At 36.2% G+C, this 19912-nt stretch overlaps 1 protein-coding gene across 2 annotated transcripts in view; it reads left to right on the top strand.

The window, feature by feature from the left end:
• Nucleotides 1-19912, top strand: part of ERC1 (ELKS/RAB6-interacting/CAST family member 1) — a 292972-nt gene that overhangs the window by 94081 nt on the left and 178979 nt on the right. For both annotated transcript variants that reach the window (XM_085324014.1, XM_085324013.1), the window contains 3 exons: nt 5671-5808; nt 6829-6969; nt 8084-8224. In XM_085324014.1, the coding sequence (XP_085180140.1) occupies nt 5671-5808; nt 6829-6969; nt 8084-8224 (420 nt within the window). The remainder of the gene's footprint in view (nt 1-5670; nt 5809-6828; nt 6970-8083; nt 8225-19912) is intronic.

Genomic DNA, 19912 nt, shown 5'->3' with positions numbered 1-19912 from the left:
CTGACCGTGAGGGGGAATTTCTTCCCTGTGAGAGTGACGGAGCACTGGCACAGGTTGCCCAGAGAGGTTGTGGAGTCTCCTTCTCTGGAGATATTCAAGGCCTGCCTGGATGCAACCCTGTCTAACATGCTGTAGGTGACCCTGCTTGAGCAGGGAGGTTGGACTAGATGATCTCCAGAGGTCTTTTCCAAACTTACTGATTCTATGATATGAATGACATCCGCTCATGTGACAGATCTTGTTTCACTGGAGACATTAAAGGTCACGAGCAACACCTTATATTTGAGGTTCAAATGGAGCCAACATACATAAAGAAGATCAAATTTTGTGTTTCCGTATTTTTCCTTTCATTCATGCAGTGGTGAATTATATTCTTTTTTCCTAGAATTTATATTAGCACTGAACTAAATGCAGATTTTTGCAAGTCATGAAGAACTGTCATACTGATGATTTTACAAGATCTGCAGTACAAAGATAGGCTTAATGATGGCTTTTGCAGTGTGACTTTTGTGAAACTGGAGCCTAATCTTATCAAATTGACCAATAATATTTGATTATAGGCTTTTATTATGTAAAGTCAGCTTCCAGAAAAACAGTATTATTTACAAAGTCACTAGTATAATTTTCTTAAACATTCTTCAGGGCTTAAGATGACCACTCGTTACTATATTTTAGGAACAAAATTTCTTGAATTCCATCAATTTTCCAATATAAATTTCTTACCCTTTCTTCAGAAGCAACTATTTTTTTCTTATGTCAGATACAGAAATGTGATCTTATATGTGGGAAATGTTATATTTTCATCCTGATTCAGATGCAACTCCACTTTTCCCAGCTTTTCAAATATCACCAGATTGTAGCAGAATGAAGTATGACTAGAGGCTATCAACTTTTCATCATGATATCAGTATTCTTGCATGCAGGGAGTGACATCTCTCTAGAAAAAATTGTAACTGATTTATCATCACATACCTACTTACTAGCCAACTTTCTCTCCCACACAAGCTCTTTTTCTCCACCACATGAATATTTCTGACATGGACAGAATCACCTCAGAATCTGACTGGTGAGATTCTGTCATCTGTAGTTACTAACCCTCCAGCTGATGTTGCCAGCACACCACCATGGAAGACTTGTATTGAAAGGTCACAACTTACATAAAGCTTTTACTTATCTGGACAGCTATGCCATAGAAATAGATGACAAAACATCCCAACCAAGCTGGTTATTTAGATAGCATTTTATAGTACTGCATGTAGTGGATGAAAGCAAGAATTGGAAAAGTCTAAGGATTAGCAGTCCCCTGAGATTTTCTTTTATACATCTGCTCTTGAAAACACAATCAAGGAATATTATCTGGTGTTACACTGATTGTCCCTTGTATATTATGATGAAGGTGCCAAACTATTCACCCCAGCTGGACTGGGGTAGTGCGGAGTATAATAAGTAAAGACATTTTCACATGTTTATACAAAAAGTACAGTGAAAGATTTGTCTGCTGGTAAGTAATTATAGCTGTCTACTAGAAATTGGAGATACACACAAATGGTGGAAAACATAATGAACGTTCTCAAGAATGAAAAAGATTTTGCATTGAAAAAGGACATTTTGTATTCTTAAAATATTTTCCAGACATTCTTGGATCTTAATTTTTTGAGGATTGTTTCACTTCTTTCTTATTGCTGCAGAATGCGAAAGAATGAACTAAGCTGAAGGGTTGTTACCACTTTTAATTTCTTTTTCCTTTAACCACTTTGCTCTTTTCAGAAGTCAAACAGAGTAGCAAAAAGAAAACTGGAAAAAATGGAAATGGAAAAAAAAAGTGTAGTTAATTTTGTTACATCTTGAGTGTTTGAAAAAAGTTTTAATTGTAAAATATCTATCTTTGATTAAAAACTATTTTTTAAAAAAGAGAAAAAAACTTTTACAAAAACCGAAAGAAAAAAAAATGATCAGTTCAGACCCATTTATTCTAATAGAGTTAAGTCATTAGTGCAAGAGAAATCAGTTTCTCAGCAATCAATTTGCACATACCCAAAGGCTAAGGGTGGTTCTACGAGAAGATTTCTTGGCTGAAGCACACTGCAGAGGATCTACTGATAATGTAGAACTAGAGGATTGGGGGTTAAGAGTCTTTAATTAGATGCATTCCCCTGAATTCATAGGCTGATTTTTCTTTTTTCGTATTTGTACCGAGTTTTCAGTGAGACTGGTGTTTGCAAAAAGTACATTTGCCTCCTTTTCTGTAGAATAGGATGCCAAAGAAAAACCCTTCTTGCACTTAATCCTGTGCTTCAGGGCTGAAAGGCAAAATAATTAGTTCCACACAACTAGGACTAAATCACCCAGGCTGAAACAAAATAATGCCTGACAACTGACAATGTTGGTAAAAAACAAAACAAAACAAAACAAACAAAACCACCTCACTCCTGCCAAAAAGGCAGATTTCAGTGAAAATGCAGATTTAAGTAAATCTTTATTGTTGAAGAAATTGGTTTGCAGAGCAAAAGATTCCAGTGAATGTATACCTTTACAGTAACCTTAGTGTTTCTAACTTATCCATAGATCCGTGCAAAATAAGGATACATAGCAAGAATAAAGATTCTTAATAACTTAAGGGTAATATTTTTAAAAATTTTTCCAATTTAGAAAGTTTGAACAGTAATACATATTCTTTAGGTTTGGAGATCATTTCAAAGGAAACTTGTCATCTTCAGAGTGTTTAAGCAGTGCTGGCTTAAGCCTTGTCCTTTTCTGTCCCCCAGAGAATATTGGAGAGTCTGTTGTGCTTTATTTCATCTTTTGTAGGAGACAAAAGATACACCAAATTTGGTCACCTATTTTATTTCTATTGATTATTTCATGATTTGTTCAGAATTACTTGGGGGGTCAGTTCTTTAAGAAAAGAGAATGATAAAACCAGTATCTTTACATGACATATGTTATGTATTCTGTTGAAAAGGAGTATCAAACTTGATTGCAAAGACATAATAGCAAAATTCTCCATTAACTAACTATATAGACAAAGCATAGAGTATTTTCCTTCACTTTTTTGTTCAGTTTATATAACGCTGGGGAATCCATAGTTTAGCTATTTGCTAATAGCTATTTGCCTGACTTGAAACATTTCAGTGTACCTGCAGTTCCCTGGAGACTAAAGAAAATACGATTTCTTACTCCAGACATAACGAAGCATGCATGAAAGCAGAGACAGACAGATCTACATTTTGTACACATTACGTTCTCTTGCTATATAGGATGGTGCACTTGTAATGAAAAAATAGAGTAGTCATATATAATACTGTTATACAGCTGACATTTTACTCTGGTCACGTTAAAGAGTGTGTTATTGAAACATGTAAATGCGTGTGCCCCATTTAGTTTTGTGCTGCATGCCTTGGCGAGCAGCTTAACATATGCTGCTGATGAATTATTTAGCTGTGTCTCTTGTGTGCAGTTTGCTCACAGCAGAAAGTCACTCTGCACTATCCCCTGTTCAGCCAGTTGGAGCCTTTGCTAGAACCTTTCGCCTCCAGAAGTAAACACGAGTCTAAGAATAGCTCGCACTTCTTTGTAGTATATTTTCATGGTTGGCTATCTAAACAGCCAGTCTGTCTAGACAGCTGACGACACTCTGAAAGCTTATAAGGTCAAGAGCAGCCATGTAGGCTACTCTTGGGGATGTTACCTAGCTCAGTTTCTGCATGTGTCGGCACCGCAAGGACTTCTCATTCAGAACGATTAATGTTCTCTCGGAGGCTGGTAACTTTTAGCTCCACGTGCTGCAAGCATATGCTAGCAAGGCGTTAAATAATAGATAGGAGTGTATAAAGAAATAGGGGTTTTCAGTGTTATGATACACCTCTATATGGGTCACATTAGATGACACTTGTAATGCTTTTGCATGCTCTTTACAGTTTTATAGTGTCATTTGTGTTGTGCTTAAATTTAAACTTTAAGCATAGCTCAGAAGCCTAATACTTTTTTTTTAAGAGAAATTAATGAAGAAGATAAGCCAAAGCCAATTTCAGCACATACCTAAAAAAGGAAAAAACTGTATGTAATTCTTGTGCTGTCACTAATACATAGATTGTGTACAAAGCTGGATCATAAGTTCACACATACTTGCATAATAGAAATAAATAAAATGATACAGAGAAAAATATACCAGGAGGCTCCTTCAGTGGCCGTGGTTTACAAAGGAGCTTTAGCAAGGGTGTCCTGGAATTAGGGCCTTCTTGCTGTCTTTTTCCTGGCTTCCACTTGTAACAAATCTACCAGCTTTTGTGGTTAAACATTGGACCTCTCCTGCACAAGCTTCTAAGTTTATCATTGTTGATGTAGACCTTCTTCTAAAACCACCGTCCAGGAGTGGTTTTAGTACAGGTGGCAACATGGTAGTCGATGGCTGTAAGTAGCCATTTGCTCTGTGTTCCCAGCAGCTCCGTTGTTCCAGGGCTGGAGAGTAAAAAGTGGGGAGTGGTTGCTGTATTTCCACTAAGCAAGGAGCTGCTAATTGCTGTTAAGTGCTGGTAGCAGCTCATTTTCACTTGTCTGAGTGCCTTAAGTGCAAACACTTGCACTCAGCCATTTACAGGAGTTGCTTAGTTTTCTTACATGGAGAAATTGAGCTGTGTATGATTCATGAGCTCSCAGAAAGACTGGTGAGCCAAAAGGGCAGACTAGTAATGCTTACATTTAATTTACTGAATGCTGGACTAGATAGCCTTTGGGGTTGTCACGTTAGATAAATTTCTTTGAAAGATGTTGCTACAAGTGTTTTGGAGATGGAGATGGGCACCTTACACACCACGTGGCTTTCTGCTGTGTCTGATGTACATTTGCTGACGTGAAAAGAAATTGTCAGCAACAACAGCAAAAGGGAGGCAGCTCAGAAATCTGTACTCAGTCTAATCCTTCACTGAAAATTTTGGATTTGAGGGGTTATGGTAGAGTTAATGTGCCAATGTGTGTTTGCTTCTTGTGGTGTATGTGCATGCATAAAATGGCCTTAGCTTTGCTATTGGGTTTTCTTATTTGAAGAAAAATTTTTGGTCTGTCAAGAGATATATTTAGAATTCTAATAATTTATGAGTTCTGAATCTGCAGAAGAATAAGGCCAAGATATTTTCTGCCTGAGGAATGATGTTGTGTTCTCGTTCACTGCTTAGCAAACCATCATACAAGACAAAAAGCAACATACAAATACAGTAAAGAATGTGACAGTATCTAAGAAGAAACTTAGTCTTTTCCACAACTTCTTAATTATCAAGTGCGTCTTTTATCTAAGTAATGTTTTCTCAGATTTTTGCCATCGTATTGTTATTACGTCAACAGTTTTTCCTTAATTTCAAAGCTAATTATTTCCTTTAATCACCCAGTACACAACATCCTGAGAAATTATGTGTAATACCCAGTTTATATTGTTTGTGTAAACATTATTTAGAGTTTCTTGCTCTGAAGTCTTTCCTAATTTTTGAAAAGGTTGCTGATGCTTCTTAATAATCAGTATTTTTGGTTGCGTTGCTTATTGTTTTGATATAGGCTTATGGAACTAAGCCCTTGCTTAGTTTCCTCACTTTAAGAACATTTTGAAGTGTGTATTCCTGAGTTTAGTATACTGCTAAGCCGCTTTCGTAATTTTTTTCTTAAAATTCACCTGTCTTTAAGATTGAAAATCTTCAAGAACAGTTAAGAGACAAGGAGAAGCAGATGAGCAGTTTGAAGGATCGAGTGAAATCCCTGCAAGCTGACACCACAAACACAGACACTGCCTTGACCACGCTGGAAGAAGCCCTTGCAGAAAAAGTGAGTACGAAAAGTAGRAAGTTCCTTACTTCTAAAGGTCCTTCTATTTATAGCCTCCCTAAAGTCAGCTTATCCATATGTTTCTTGAACTCTGCATAAAAAAAATTCTCTCGGGCGATGTGGCAGTGATACTGCTTGTGTCTGCCAGGTGAGGAGAGCCTGTTGCTGAGGGAGCTGAGCCCTCGCTAGAGGGCAGTGGAGGATATTCTGAGTGGCGACCTGTGTTCCCATCCCATGTAATCAGCCGGCGGTGCAGTTTAAAGTAAGGCGAGAGGTAGAGCTGAGCCCCAAGCTAATGCTCTTGTCGTTAGCGACTTCCCATGATTTTGCAGGGGAGATGATAATGCTCCTTGTTACATTCGTATTCTTGGAGTCCTGCTCACACTGCTGTCTCTTTGTGTGATGCATTTTTGGTACTGCTGTGGGGTGCAGGATGTTTCAGCTGTGCAKTCTTCTGCATTTTTTCTTTAAAAAAAAAAAAAGATCGGGCCAATGTCTCATTTCAGTTTAAWCTTTTTTCCTCAGTTATTTTAATGATGRATTTATTTTTAAAGTTTTKTTATTTCAAACTAGATTTTAGTTCGCAATACTGAATCAACATAAACAGCCTGATGCAGCTGTATTTCGGTCTCAGGATACAGACTTACCTGGACATTTTGCAAAAAGCTTAAAAAACTTAAAGCTTAAATAAGTAAAGAAGCAATGTGTATTATATACTGGTCTAGGATTTTTAAGTGAATTTTGATTGCCAGAACTAGAAAAATTACATTACACTGCGGCAGCACTGTGAACATTCCAACATAAGATGACTGTGGTAACAAACAGCCTGATACATCTTAAAAATGAATCCATAGGTTTTTTTTCAAGACAGTTCTCCTCCTCCTGGAGAAGCTGCTGTACAACAGTAAAGAAAACAAAATGGTCATATCTTGCACTCATCCTCTACTGTGTGTAACAAGTGATACTCAAAAGCTGAACTAACTGGGGAGAATTTTTTTACAGAATATTTTCTTTTGTCAGGAAAGGACCATTGAGCGTCTGAAGGAGCAACGAGACAGAGATGAACGAGAAAAACAGGAAGAGATCGACAACTACAAAAAAGATATTAAGGACTTGAAAGAGAAAGTCAGCATTTTACAAGGAGATCTCACAGAGAAAGAGGTTAAGAGCAACAGAATGAGTCTGTTGTATTAGAATTGTTTGCTATATATATATATATATATATATATATATGTATATATTTATATATAAATATTTCAGATGAAGCAAATTGTTCCTTCATGGTAACGGTCCTTCAGCAAGTTTATCTAGTGAAATACACTGTTTGGGGATTTTTCAAACATAAATGTTTCAGAACCATTTTTTCATGGATAGCACAGAGTCCTATTATTTGCTTCAGTTTAATCATACTAGTGAATGATCAGTCATCAACAATAGCATTTACTGGAGCAATGCGTATATCCAACTGAAGGTAAAGAACAAGCCTGTTCCTTTGTGAATATAAGGAGGAAAGGACAGAGGTAGAGCAAAGCTGCAGGCACAGAAAATGCACAGATAATGTTTCTTCCTTTATGCAAACAGTATTACTACCTCTTTTGACTCTGAAGAGTCAAAATTTAAGTGGGCTATCGGTGGTAATGCCTACTGACTAGATAAATTAACCTAATTTTATCACAGAAATATAAATGTTCTGTGTTCCCCTCTTGGAATTATAAAATTCAAATTAACAATCTTATTTCAAAACTCAATCAATTTAAAGCAATATGAGAAAATTGCACCTAGCAACTGCTAAGATTTTTTCTTACGTGGAAGTCAACATCTGGCAGGAAAGAATCTTAACACAAAAATGCTTTGTGAAACAAGAAGCTGAGAAGACTATTGGTGATAGATCGTATGAATCACTTTCACTCCATAGCAGCTGTATACAGAAAAACTTTGAATACTCACAGTTTTAGATACAGTGGCCAAATCTGCTAAATACATATAATTAAAATAATTTTATTTAAACATGACTGACTATACTGAAGCACCATTTTACAGAATCTTTCATGTTTAAAAATGATTTTAAAGTGGACTTAGACAAAGTTCTGTTTTAATCCTTAAATCTGAGTTAAATCAAGCTGTCTTAAGTCAGCTCCATGAACATCTGGTGAACATTCCAACAAAGTACCTTGTTTTAATGTGAAGGGATGGGAGAAAACAGACAAAAATGAAACCGGCTACTGCTTGTAAAGAATATTTTCTTGTAACAGTTATTTTATGYCTTTTGTTTCAGACGTCACTACTGGATCTGAAGGAACACGCCTCAACTCTAGCTTCATCAGGACTGAAGAAAGATTCAAGACTTAAGACACTGGAAATTGCATTAGAGCAGAAAAAGGAAGAATGTTTGAAAATGGAAACTCAACTGAAAAAGGTAATCTTTCTTCATAATTACATGTGTAGTGTAAGTAAGCAGTGTTAGACAAACTGGATATGTTYATGCACAAGACTGTAGTTCTGGAGCTTGAGTTCTGTAAATTGTGTATTAGCAAAGTACTCTGAAGTTTTTCCATTCAAAACTTGCTATAACCTAATCCTGTCAGAAAGCAACTTTCTGATACTGGTGCTAGTTTTGAATTTTGTTCACATACAATGGCAGTGGTACTGACTACGTTTTTTCTTAATAGGTGATAAGAATTACAGACTTAGTCTGCTTCAGTACTATACCCAGCAATAAACGTGCCATTGAACTGGTATACAAGCCAAAAATTTATTAGCTAAACATTTCACAAGCATCAGTTGTCAATGCATGTAGGTGTTAATGTGATAAATTTAGATGCATAATTGGCACAAGGAAATGCATAAAAACAAATGTAGCTCACTGATGAACTATGTAGTCTTTTGTTTTACTCTTGCTGCCAATCACAGCTAACACGTTTTATTTGAGTTTGAATATAGCAGAATAATACGTTATTTACAGGCAAGCTAATTTATTTGAACTGAAGCTTTATTTATTTTAGATGTGAGTAGTCCTTATATTGCACTGTTTAGAGGAGTACARATTTTATTTTAACTTAAAATACCAAGTAGTAGAGAAGCACCAAAATAGTGATGACAATTTTACTTATAAAAAATGTAAAATGCAGTACACAATATTTAGAGAAATTTAACTTTTTGTTTATGGAGTCCTAGCTATTTCTTTACATTTAGCCATGAAAAGGAGGAGTGCCTGTGTTCCAGTCTGGAACTCTCCTAGTACCTCAGTTGAATTTGAGAATAAATCAAGGCAATAATAATGAGGCAATAATTAAGAGCTTTTTAGCATTTTTATTGTGTGGRTGCAAAGTGGATGTTAAGGCACTTGAGAATTCTATGTGAGTGAAACTCCATATGCTCTAGACCCATGTTTGGCATTCTTTTGGTTCTATTATACCAAATAAACACCATTTTGTTATCCAGCAAAATGCATAGTGGAAGAATAGAGTTGTACACTTTTAACGGGCTGTTTTCAGTGTACCACAGAGTGGGTGAGTATTTCAGAAGTCCTGAAGGACCTTTTCATTTTGAATTCTAGGTGTCATGAATTGCAGTTTCACCCTTTGACAGTGTATTTTTGATAATGATTTGAGGAATAAGTCATAGCTAAGATTTGCCAGTGATTATTGTAGCAATTGGATAATAGTATAAATTTTGTAGACACAGATGCAATGGAGACCTTTACTACTTTTACAAAAACAGTACTGACTAGGAGAGCACATATCAAAGTTCAAATATGAAAACACAGTTATGGAAATTACATTATTTAGGGAATGATTAATGATTATACATTTAATGRTTGTGAATATACTGCTTGTCACTGCATCCCCAGAGATGACTGTCTCACTATATCCAGTGAGCATTTCAACAGCATGAAAGAATGTGGAGGTTGACCRAAATCTGGTGAAGCACTGCTAGTTAGAAGATGAAGATGCGGTTGATTTGCACTGTAATGACAGCTCTTCATAATAATTCCTTTAGACCTACCTATGCTCATTCCGTTTTAGAGAGGATTGTTCTTAATTGCTGATATGCAGGAACATAAGGAACCTGAGCCACTTCATAAGACTGTATGTTTTTATAGTTTATTYTCTTTGTTTCAGGAAGTAATTAAGACAACTAATTATTCTCCTGTGATCCTTTTCCTGAGGCGTAAAATAGGAAAACAGCTAAATGTAAAGTACATTCTTAACTATTCACAACAGCTATTGCACAAATAACTGTATTCTTGATTTGGAAATAGAAATTCATTGTATTGTAAAGACAAATACATTCTTATCTTCACATCCAAAGAAACCATCTAATCTCTTTCAGTTAGGATGGTTTCAGTTCTACAAGCAAAGAAAATTGATAACCTACTATTGCCTGTGTACAGCCCTTCAGTGATACGCTGGATTTCTCATCATCATCCTCCTCGACTTCAGGCATTATTACATACTAGAACATTTGGGCAGTTGTTTCCTATGTGGATACTCTAATCTACTGTCTCAAATTGTAGTGACACCAAATCACCTATAACTTACTCCTTTTTTAAAAATCCTGTGATGTTGGGCTACTGCATTCTTTCCATTCAAGGGAAAGATTTTTTTGGTATTAATAAGTCGGTCCAGAATGATGTTAGAAAGTTTACAAGGGAATTCGAACTGCAGGACTGAGATATACTTTCTCGTAGTTAGCTGGGACTTTCTTTCCACAGCTGTTCAAAAGAGCCCGCTTGTATCACTGMTCCTCCTTGATTTCTAGAACCACATCACAGTCACTCCTAGGTACTCAAGAAAATATCACTAACAACCACTTGAATATGTTTTAACTCACAAATATGCTTGGATATTTCTTTAAAAGCCTCTTTCCAGTTTATTTTTAATTTGCCAGTGTAGTTCATTGTTTATGGAAAAGTAGGGAAGTGTATTTTTCAGAGAGTTTCCCTCTTTCAATGYATTGCAGATAGCTGTTCAAGCAATTTGACATTTTCAAGGTGGATGAGTTTCTTCTGTCATTTTTTAAACAATTATATGTGATAGGTAATCGAGCTCCTATTTAAATCTTCTAAACACCATTTCACACATCTGCATCATTAATTCTTGCAAATAACTATCATAGCTGTATTATAGTTTATATAGTTTATTATTTTAAGTTTTATTGCTTTAGCTTAGTGCTGTTTTGCATGAGGTACTTATGTGAAGGAAGGACTCTTTTGTGAAACTCTTAGCAACAAATTACAAGAAGTTTTCCTTTCAGGTTATTGCCCTTGCAGTTTGAATAGAGGTGTGCCTAACATCCATTGTGTTTTCCTTTCCTCTATTTCCACTGAACAATTTGAGTACTTTCAGTTAAATCTAAACACCAAAGCCATTAAGATCCTGACACAAGAAGCTGAATCAGAGTACTGTTAAACCATTAGATAAGAAAGATTTGGGCAGTCCTTGGAAAATCCCTTTGCTAATCTTGAAACATTGAGCCTTTGAGAACTCATGAGCACTGCACCTCTYCACTGCTTCTGTAAAAAGTATTAGCCAAGTGGAGTGCAGTGGTACTGAGATGATGATRATGATATTTTTCTTTCCATGTCTTCAGTCTCCAATATCTGATTCTAGATGTCCAGTTCTCTTGGTTACTGTTCCTTTTCTTACTAATAAATATTTTATGGTGATCTGTGTGTGGATTTGATCCATATTTAGCTAATAAAAGTGCATTTTTTGTATTTATTGTTTTTTTTTCTGTTTTATTTGTTTTTTAATAATGATATACGGCAAACCTATGTTTTTAATGTTCAACTTGTTCCACTCTCCTGTACTCTGTGCTTAATTGTCAGCACCCTGTGAGAGAAGRTACTACAGGAGATTCAGAATCCAAGAAGAAAGCCATGAATCCCTGCTGAGTTTACATGGTCTGTTGTGCTGCCTCACACAACCTGCCTTTTTGCTGAGATGGAATCACTAAAGTTTCAAAATGTACAGTCAAGCACAGGGAGTTCTCTCCAAAGACTTCTCTTAGGATTATTTTTCTGTGATTTTTTTCTTTTTTAAGGAAACTTTTTTTTCAAACTTTTATGTTAACACAACATTTTTCTAGTGATAATGTTTTACTTCTCATTCTTTCTTCTCCAGGATGTTCTATTCCTAGCTTTTTCTGCCTCTTGTCTTTCCCAGTCAATGTATTTTTGTTTTTTTAATATGGGCAAGACCTAGTAATAACAGAATACATTCCAGCAAAGATGAGCAGATTTTTTTTCTTTGTTTCCAGTGTATATTTTTCTCCCTATATCTATTTTGCTTATTTTAAAGGGATCAAGGTTAGAGAAAAGAAAAAATCCAAGACAGTATTTTAACAGATTTCCACTTGGTGCAGTTCTAGGGACTTTCTAGCAGAGAATGTTAACAGTGATTCGCCACCAGGAATATACCTCTAGATTCAATAGACTCCCTCATAGGCTTTTCTTGTGCTGTGGTGTTGTTCCTTCAAGTTAAGGAGGGTAACATCTTTCAAGGGACAAGAAGAAGTGCGTGAATGAAGTGTTGATTCAAATTGTATGTTTCCTAGGATTTGTCTCAGTTTCTCTAGTGCAGGCTCTGCTGCTTTTGTTTTTGTTAACATGAATGTCTATTAAAAATAAAAGTAAAAATCCAGCAACGGTATTCAATATTATGTCAATTTTTCAGATAGTTTCCTAAACCATTTAGCTGTCTTGTAATTGATGTAAGTGAAGCACTAGAAATAAGAGTTCTACTCATCATGTTTGTCATCTGTAAACCTGAACACAGAACTATATTATGTGAGGCCTGGACAAAAACTGTTATTATAAGAAATCAAGATTAAGTTTAGAATTTGCCCTGTGGTAACTCTCCATACTTTTCTTGTTTCAAAAGCTTTTCGTAATAAGTCCTAAAAAACCCACAAACTAAGGTTCTGTCGTCTTAGTAACTTACTGTTGCAGCTATTTTTAAATTTTGTTGTTACATCTTTTTTTTTTTCTCTCTCACACTGTTCCTATCCCCAATTCTCCCCTTCTTTTCCTATCTTTTTTCTCCCTTTAGCACCCTGAAGTTTTATTGAGCCATTCATCCAAGCTAGTAAGTTCTCTGGTAAACTGAGAGGCTATTGCCAACCCCATGTAATTACGTGTGTTGCATGTGTGTTCACCTGTGCTTTTTATGTACTTGGGCTAACACAGAGTATGTTAGTGAATTACTTCTGTAGTAGGTATGGATGGTAAGGGTACAAAGTACTCTAGTATACATCTGATCAGTCATGCTGAAAAAAAAAACCTTCTGAGATGCTTTTACTTTTTGGTTGTGTTAGACTAACTTCATTTTTATTTGGACAGCTTAACACTGTGCCTGTGTTTTTGTTTCCCTTTGCCACAGTTGCTCAGGACATCCTGCAGCTTGTCTTTCACCTCCATTGCCCATGTATTGGCAGAGCAAGACTGCAGTAGACTTTCCACGCCAATCTGGCTTCTTGTGTGAAAGCACTCTGTAGCACTATGTGCAGCAGCACATTAGAAATAATAATAAAGTTAGAGCAAGTAAAAGATTGCTTAACAACTTGTATATCCGTTGAGATCATTGGTACAATGTCAGTTTAATTTTGGATTCTGTGACCAGCCTTCTGCTCGATGTCAAAGAGCACTCCTTTCAAAGAGTGTTTGTGTTAGGATATCTTGACATAATGAATTTCTTAATCTAAGATGTTTTACATCCGAGATTTCTTTTGTGACTGCATGTATACAAAACCGTGTTGCAGAACTTTCAGAAGGCTGGTATCTGTGTTATTTTTAACAATGTTTAGGGTAAAAGTAGCTGTCTAGCTTCACAATAATTGTTAGGAGGTCAGAGAATTCCTGGTGCCTTTATTAGTTTCAGTTTTCGTGACATCCTATATTTAAAATTATTTTAATGGAGCAGATGATAAAAAGCTGTTGCGTGACTGGATTTGGGAAAAGAGGGGTGGGTGTATGTGTGTGCCATAGGGAAAAGTATTTAGGAAGGACTGTTGGGAATAAAAATTGTTAATTAGTATGTGAAAACTCCTACACTGCATGTCAGAAATGTTTGTTATATGTTAAAAACTGTTATTAATAAATTACTAAATATTGTAAGGTATTTGGAGCACAAAGATTAGAAAATGAATAAAAAACTTTCTTAAAGGATGTAAGATTAGTGGATAAGGCATTTGAAAGATTTCCTTATTTAGTATTTCATGACAGAATATTTTTTCCCCCGAAGTATTGTTTGTTCAGGTGTGAAAAGCAGATGCTCAAGACTTTTCCAGAAAATTAATAGATCTCCTTAAATAAATTGTCAGCTTCCTGTCCCATTGGTTAAGCTACTAGTACAATCTATTATTAAAGTTGTTTAGTGTATCCTATTACATAGCTTCTTTTATCAGTTGTTTATGRTTTTGCAAAACCTTTTAACCTTTTTAATTGAAATTACACATGGTGTTTGCTTCAAGCTGAGATTTTGTTTGGTTTTGTGTCTTTTTGAACTTTGTACTTTTTCTGAGCCGCAGTTTTCGAGAATGAAGTATGAAAAAATGTTCTTTTCCTTTTTTCACAATGGTAATGTTTTATGAAAAAAAATGGTCCTTGTACCAGAGACTTCTGATGTCCTCGTTTAAATCTACCTAAACTGGCTAACCRTTAAGCACTTTTTCTATTTACATGTGCTCAGCAGAGGTATCGTAGATTTAGCAGTGACATTTCCCAGTGATTCCACCTGCACCGCGGGAATGCACAGTCACTATTCACCAAACACCAGGCTGGTTCCAARCAGCTGCTTGATACAAATACAGCAGAAGCAAGATTTAGCATCTCAGTGTGCAGAATAAATTAGGACAAATAATTTGTTAGGATTGGAAGCCGGTACTGAAAGTTAGGCATTTGGAAGAGAAAAACAGATTGGATATTGGTGGGAGAATGAGTAGATAGGATTACCATGAAAACTGTAGTGAACTGGGACTCTGGAAGGACATGGTATGAGTTGGGGGTGCCATATAGACGAAAGGTGTAGGGCCAGAGGTGTCGGTGGATAGAACTGACTACACACACACACACACAAAAAAAAGTACCCCAAACCTGAACTAAAGCTGTAGGAAAAGGRTGTGGAATCTTCTTGGATAAAATCTTGGCTAAAAATTTCAAGCTGGCTGAATAACATTGATAAATTTAGATTGAAGGAGTGGGACAGGTATCACACAAAAGGACTGTACTTGCTGCAAGTAGGCAGAAGAATCTGTGCCCAGGAGAGCATATTGTCTGCACAATTTATAGTGAACTCAAATTTCTGAGTCTCAGCATTATTTTGAGCTCAGAAAATRTAAATCTGGGAAGGAGGTATATGTTTGGTTCAGCATTATGGTATAGCCACCGTAGAGCATGAGGTGCAAGTACTGCGTGCTGTTAGCTGTCTGGGCAGAGGCTGTGTGGTGGCTCTAAAAGTTCCAGTCCTGGTGRTGGTCCATGACAGTGTCAACAGCATCTTATGTAACGGGAAGTCTGGGTGKTTTTTTTCCCCTAAATGCCGTTTTCTTATTCCTAGAAAATGCTACATAACAACTCTACCCCTCCCATAAGACTGAAGGTAACATTCGTTTTGTTACCCTAAGGTAACATTCCTACTAAAAGGCAGGAAATGGCAAAATGGAAGTTATGTATGCTACATCACATGGCCTCRCTCATTTTCATGTTGTGAGGTGATCATTATAGTATTTCATAACTAAGTTACTATCTGCAAGACTCTTGCAATTTTGTGTATTGTGTGAAAAATGATCCAAGAAGGAGCAAGAAGTATTTAAGGCAGAAGATTGTTGTCTGGAGAAATTCAGCCATGTTTAATTAATAAATTATTTTTTCTGAGAGTTGGAAAGTATTGAGTAAGGCAAGTAATGTCATAGCATGATCTTTTGGCATCTCAGTTTGTCACCTGCACAATAAGATAATGTATCATCATTTCCCACTGATGATGTTATGAAATGAAATTAACTATTGTTTGCAAATAAATAGCTTACAATAATAGTCAGCATGGTAGGAAAGATCATAGGAAAAAAAAAATGTTTTTCAGAGCAGAGTTTGTATAGTTTAGAGTAAATAAGGCACAGAGCTTTATGCTGAATACAAAAAATCAGTATTGACTGCCTCTTAATTACTTGAGTAAATTCCTTCTGTGCATTGAATAGAGCACAGTTTCTGTAAAATTAAAATAAAATTTTAAAAAGCAGTATGTGGTTACATTGACTACAGACTGACTGAGAAGAGGCAGAAGGGTGCTGAAGCGCACTTGCAAAGACAACCCTAATGTGGACATTTCCTGCCTGTCTTTGTATACTTTTTATATTGCAGATTACTAATGTTTAAACAGGAGTATTTTTCTTAACAGATCATTTTTTGCTGTAGTGGGTTSTCCTGAGATATTTTCCTCTCATTTTGACTTTTCTTAAATGATTCCAACCAAATTCTTGCTTGTTCAGTACCAAAAATTTGCAATCAAGTTAACAAAAACTATACATTTCCTGGAAGGGATTTAGAAGGTTTTGTTAAGTATAAGATAATGAACAACTCTGTGACAGATTTAAGTTTTTTTCTGGTACATAGTATGTCTGAGAATCCACTGAGACTCTTACATTCCAATGCGGACTTCTTGAAAGGATGTTACAAGACATATTGTTTAGAGCATTGGAACTGAAAGAGGAGCAAGTCTGGTTGTTTATAACCAAACTTATACTATACAGACTTAAAAATGTATCATTTTGTTGGATCTAACAAAGATAAGGTATAAGACAATGCAAATGTTTTGTCATTTGAATAAATGRTAAAATAGTCAAATATGTTTGTGTCTTGGAATAAAAAACACAAATATATTCTTGCATTTATGTGTGCATTTGCTAGTTTTAGGAGATGTGAGGCRCAGGGTAGGATGGGGGTAGGATGGATTAAAAAGGGATTTTGTATTCTTGGGAACTTCTACTTCATGGCCAAAAGTTCTTGGCAGCATTTGTATGTGAAATGTTAAACTGAATTAGTGTCTCAATTCATAGGTAAAAGTAGAAAGTGTTTACCATGAATTATTTGCTGTTTGATTTAGTTAACTTTCTAGGAATGTTGATTTGGAATCCTAGTCTTAATATTTGAGATTTTTATTCACATTTTAGATACTGTTTTTTAATTAGATTTGTGCTATTTTACTCTTCCCCACCTCTGACACACTTAAAGCTGTRTAAGATCGCCTTTCCTCTTTGTAAAGAGCTTTTTTGGCACAAGAAATATCAAATTGYGAAATTCTTTTTAATCTCTTCCCTTATTCTCCATCTGTAAATAGAACCTATTTCTGTGAAACCTTGGTTATCTTTGTTGTAGTTGTAGACGTTGGCTTTGTCAGCTGATTTTGTGTGGAAGCAACAGAAGCCGTAGTGCATTTATTTGATGAACAATCACTTTCTTTTATTCTTCAGGTACCTGAAGCACTCACCCAATCACTTACCACATGCCAGATGGGAAATGGTGGCTAAGGGCAGAAAAGCAGAAAGCTATTAAACCAGCTCTTAGTTAATAATCACAGTGAGGACTTTGAAAGCAAATCCAGAGTAGTAACCCTAAATTATTCTCAGTCCTGAACCACTTTGAATTTAGAATTACATTTATACAGGAAAACAGTAATAGYGGTCAGATGAGCTTTAATGAGAAGAAGCTGCTGTCTTCTAGCTGAAACACGTACATTTCTTATGCATTTCAATGTAGATTCAAACATGTAAGTTCAAAACACTCTTGAAAGTAGCTTAAATTCACCTGTTTGACTCCATACTGAAACAGACATGAGGAGGTAATAGCAGGGCTAGTAGTAGTTACATTGTTTAAAGTATCTTCTAATTGAGTAACCTCAGTGGCCTGTGTAGACATACCATCTCTTATTTACATCTTGTGTGAAACTAGAGAAGAAGGTCCAGTGTTTTTTTTTTCCACTCTAAGCAAGTTGCTTTTTCCAATATATTTGTTTTTTATCATAAATTTCCCTATTTGCTTATAAATGTTTCAAGAGGTTGCAGATTTAGGAGTACTATCTCAGTCAGGCTTGATATCTAGGCCTATCAAAATGTACTTCTTATGGTTTCTTAGTACAGCCAAAAAAAACTACCTTTAGTGCATTTGTCACTTTATATGTCCATTCTGTCTTGAAAATGAAATTACTTGCTCCTTTTGGAATTTGTCTACCTTTATTTGGGGGAGTGGAGGATGGAGAGAATTGTGTGTGCTTTCACATATAAGAATTCATTGTTTGTGTTTAACCTTTTTTCCTGTAAAAAAAAAGAAAATGCTGAGTTATTTCTCACAGTTACATAGTGAAAGTAGCCAATTTCATTTGTTCCAAATCTTCATGAGAGTTTGTGGGAAACCTCTAAATGCACTGGTTTTCTCTCCTATAGAACAAATGAATCCAGTAGGATTTTAGATATGGTCATGTAACACATATTTTGTACATAACCCACAAAATGGACCAAAGTCACTCAGTCAGTAATTCACAGCTCAGGAAGTGGTCTCCAGTTTGCACCATATCATGCAACATTCTCTTTGTGTTAGGTAAAAGTATCCATACTTACGTGCGTTTTATACAAATAACATGTGTTATGTGTCTTAACTAATAGTTTATGTCACGTAAATAGGCCTTTCGTTCTATAAGAACCAGACGCACTGACTTGCTGGCTAATTTTCTAAAAAAGAAAATTGATTTCCTCCTCTCAGTAGTGTCTCTTGGGTTGTTGTGGAGATGCTTTTATTAGCACAGGGCAATATAAATCAGGACTGTCTTGACAGTAGAATTGCATTGGATTTTATAACTTAGAATTAGAGAGCTCAGTAATCCAAGCTAACAGCCTAGCTTTGCATTTTTTAAAATAGTTTCTTGATTATCTGATTATGTATTTTGGATGACTTTAAAGTGTCTGGAGGAGTATTTGTTAAAACAATTCGAAATGTTTCAAACATTTCAGTACAGGAGAAGTCAGAAGAATTCAGGCTGTGCCTCTGGTGAAAACAAAACTTAACTGTCCACCCTGTCTCTTAAGAGAYGTTACTTATAGATGAAGCTGCCCCCCCAAAATGGCATTTCCAGTTCCAGCAAAACAGCATTTGGGAGAGCAGGGTGGAGTTTTTGTTTGAAGTTTAGGTATGGTTGAAAAGGAAATGAAATGAAATACTTTAAATTTCCTGCAGACTGGAAATTCCRGTATTTTGGGAACACCCAGCAACACTCTTTCCAAAGCAAAATATGTTCCCAGATCCCTACAGCTGCTCGGTGGACCTGACACGCTTGTCAGTCTCATTACTGCTATGGCCTCCCAGAATCTGCATCATCTTGGTCGCACCTTCTGGGGATTCCTGCTTGCCTTACCTTTTCCAAGCACTTACAATTCAAAGTGCTTGTGGTGCAGTCAAGACCCTCCCTAACTCCAAATGGGTTCTCAGAGTTTCCAGGCTCACCGGGGCAGCACTTGGAACTGAATCTTGGTTACAGACTGAGAAGCAGGATTTTCACAGTTAGTGCTCAGTGACAGTGGACCTGGGAGATTTGACGTGAAAGTCGCTTATAAGTGGAGATTCTTTCAAGACCCCCTAAACCCCCTGCTTCAGGTCCTGTTCTTCTAGGATGTGTAGCTGTTGAGCACACCTGCTAAATATACTGCCTGGGAGAYGTGCTGTTGTCTGGCGTTTCATTCTAGGATAAACTACTGTGCAGGCTGTTTCCAAAAAAACAGAACAACTTAGGATAGATCCTTGGACAGGCTATGGCAGGACCAGGGTCCTAAAATTTGAAGCATTCCAGCCTTGAGGCAGCCCAGGTGAATCTAATGCCATCAACCAAGTAAAAAAAGGGGATCCTTCCATCCGAGAATATTCTGCTTAGAGTTATATAGGATTTCACTAGAATATGGCCTTGATTTTAATGGAGTTAAGTAAAGTCAAGAGGTTTTAAGGTAAAATGTTTGGGTCAATGAACTTGTACTTTCCTCCAGTCTCATTTTGCTGAAAACCTAAGCAGCTTTCTCCAAGTGTATTTTTGCCATTATTGGGATTTTTGGCAGCAGCAAGCTATAT

Source organism: Rhea americana, unplaced genomic scaffold (assembly GCF_003343005.1).
Source record: "Rhea americana isolate MKP2758 unplaced genomic scaffold, rheAme1 scaffold_9, whole genome shotgun sequence".
NCBI lineage: Eukaryota > Metazoa > Chordata > Aves > Rheiformes > Rheidae > Rhea > Rhea americana.
This window is presented reverse-complemented; position numbering and strand designations above follow the sequence as displayed.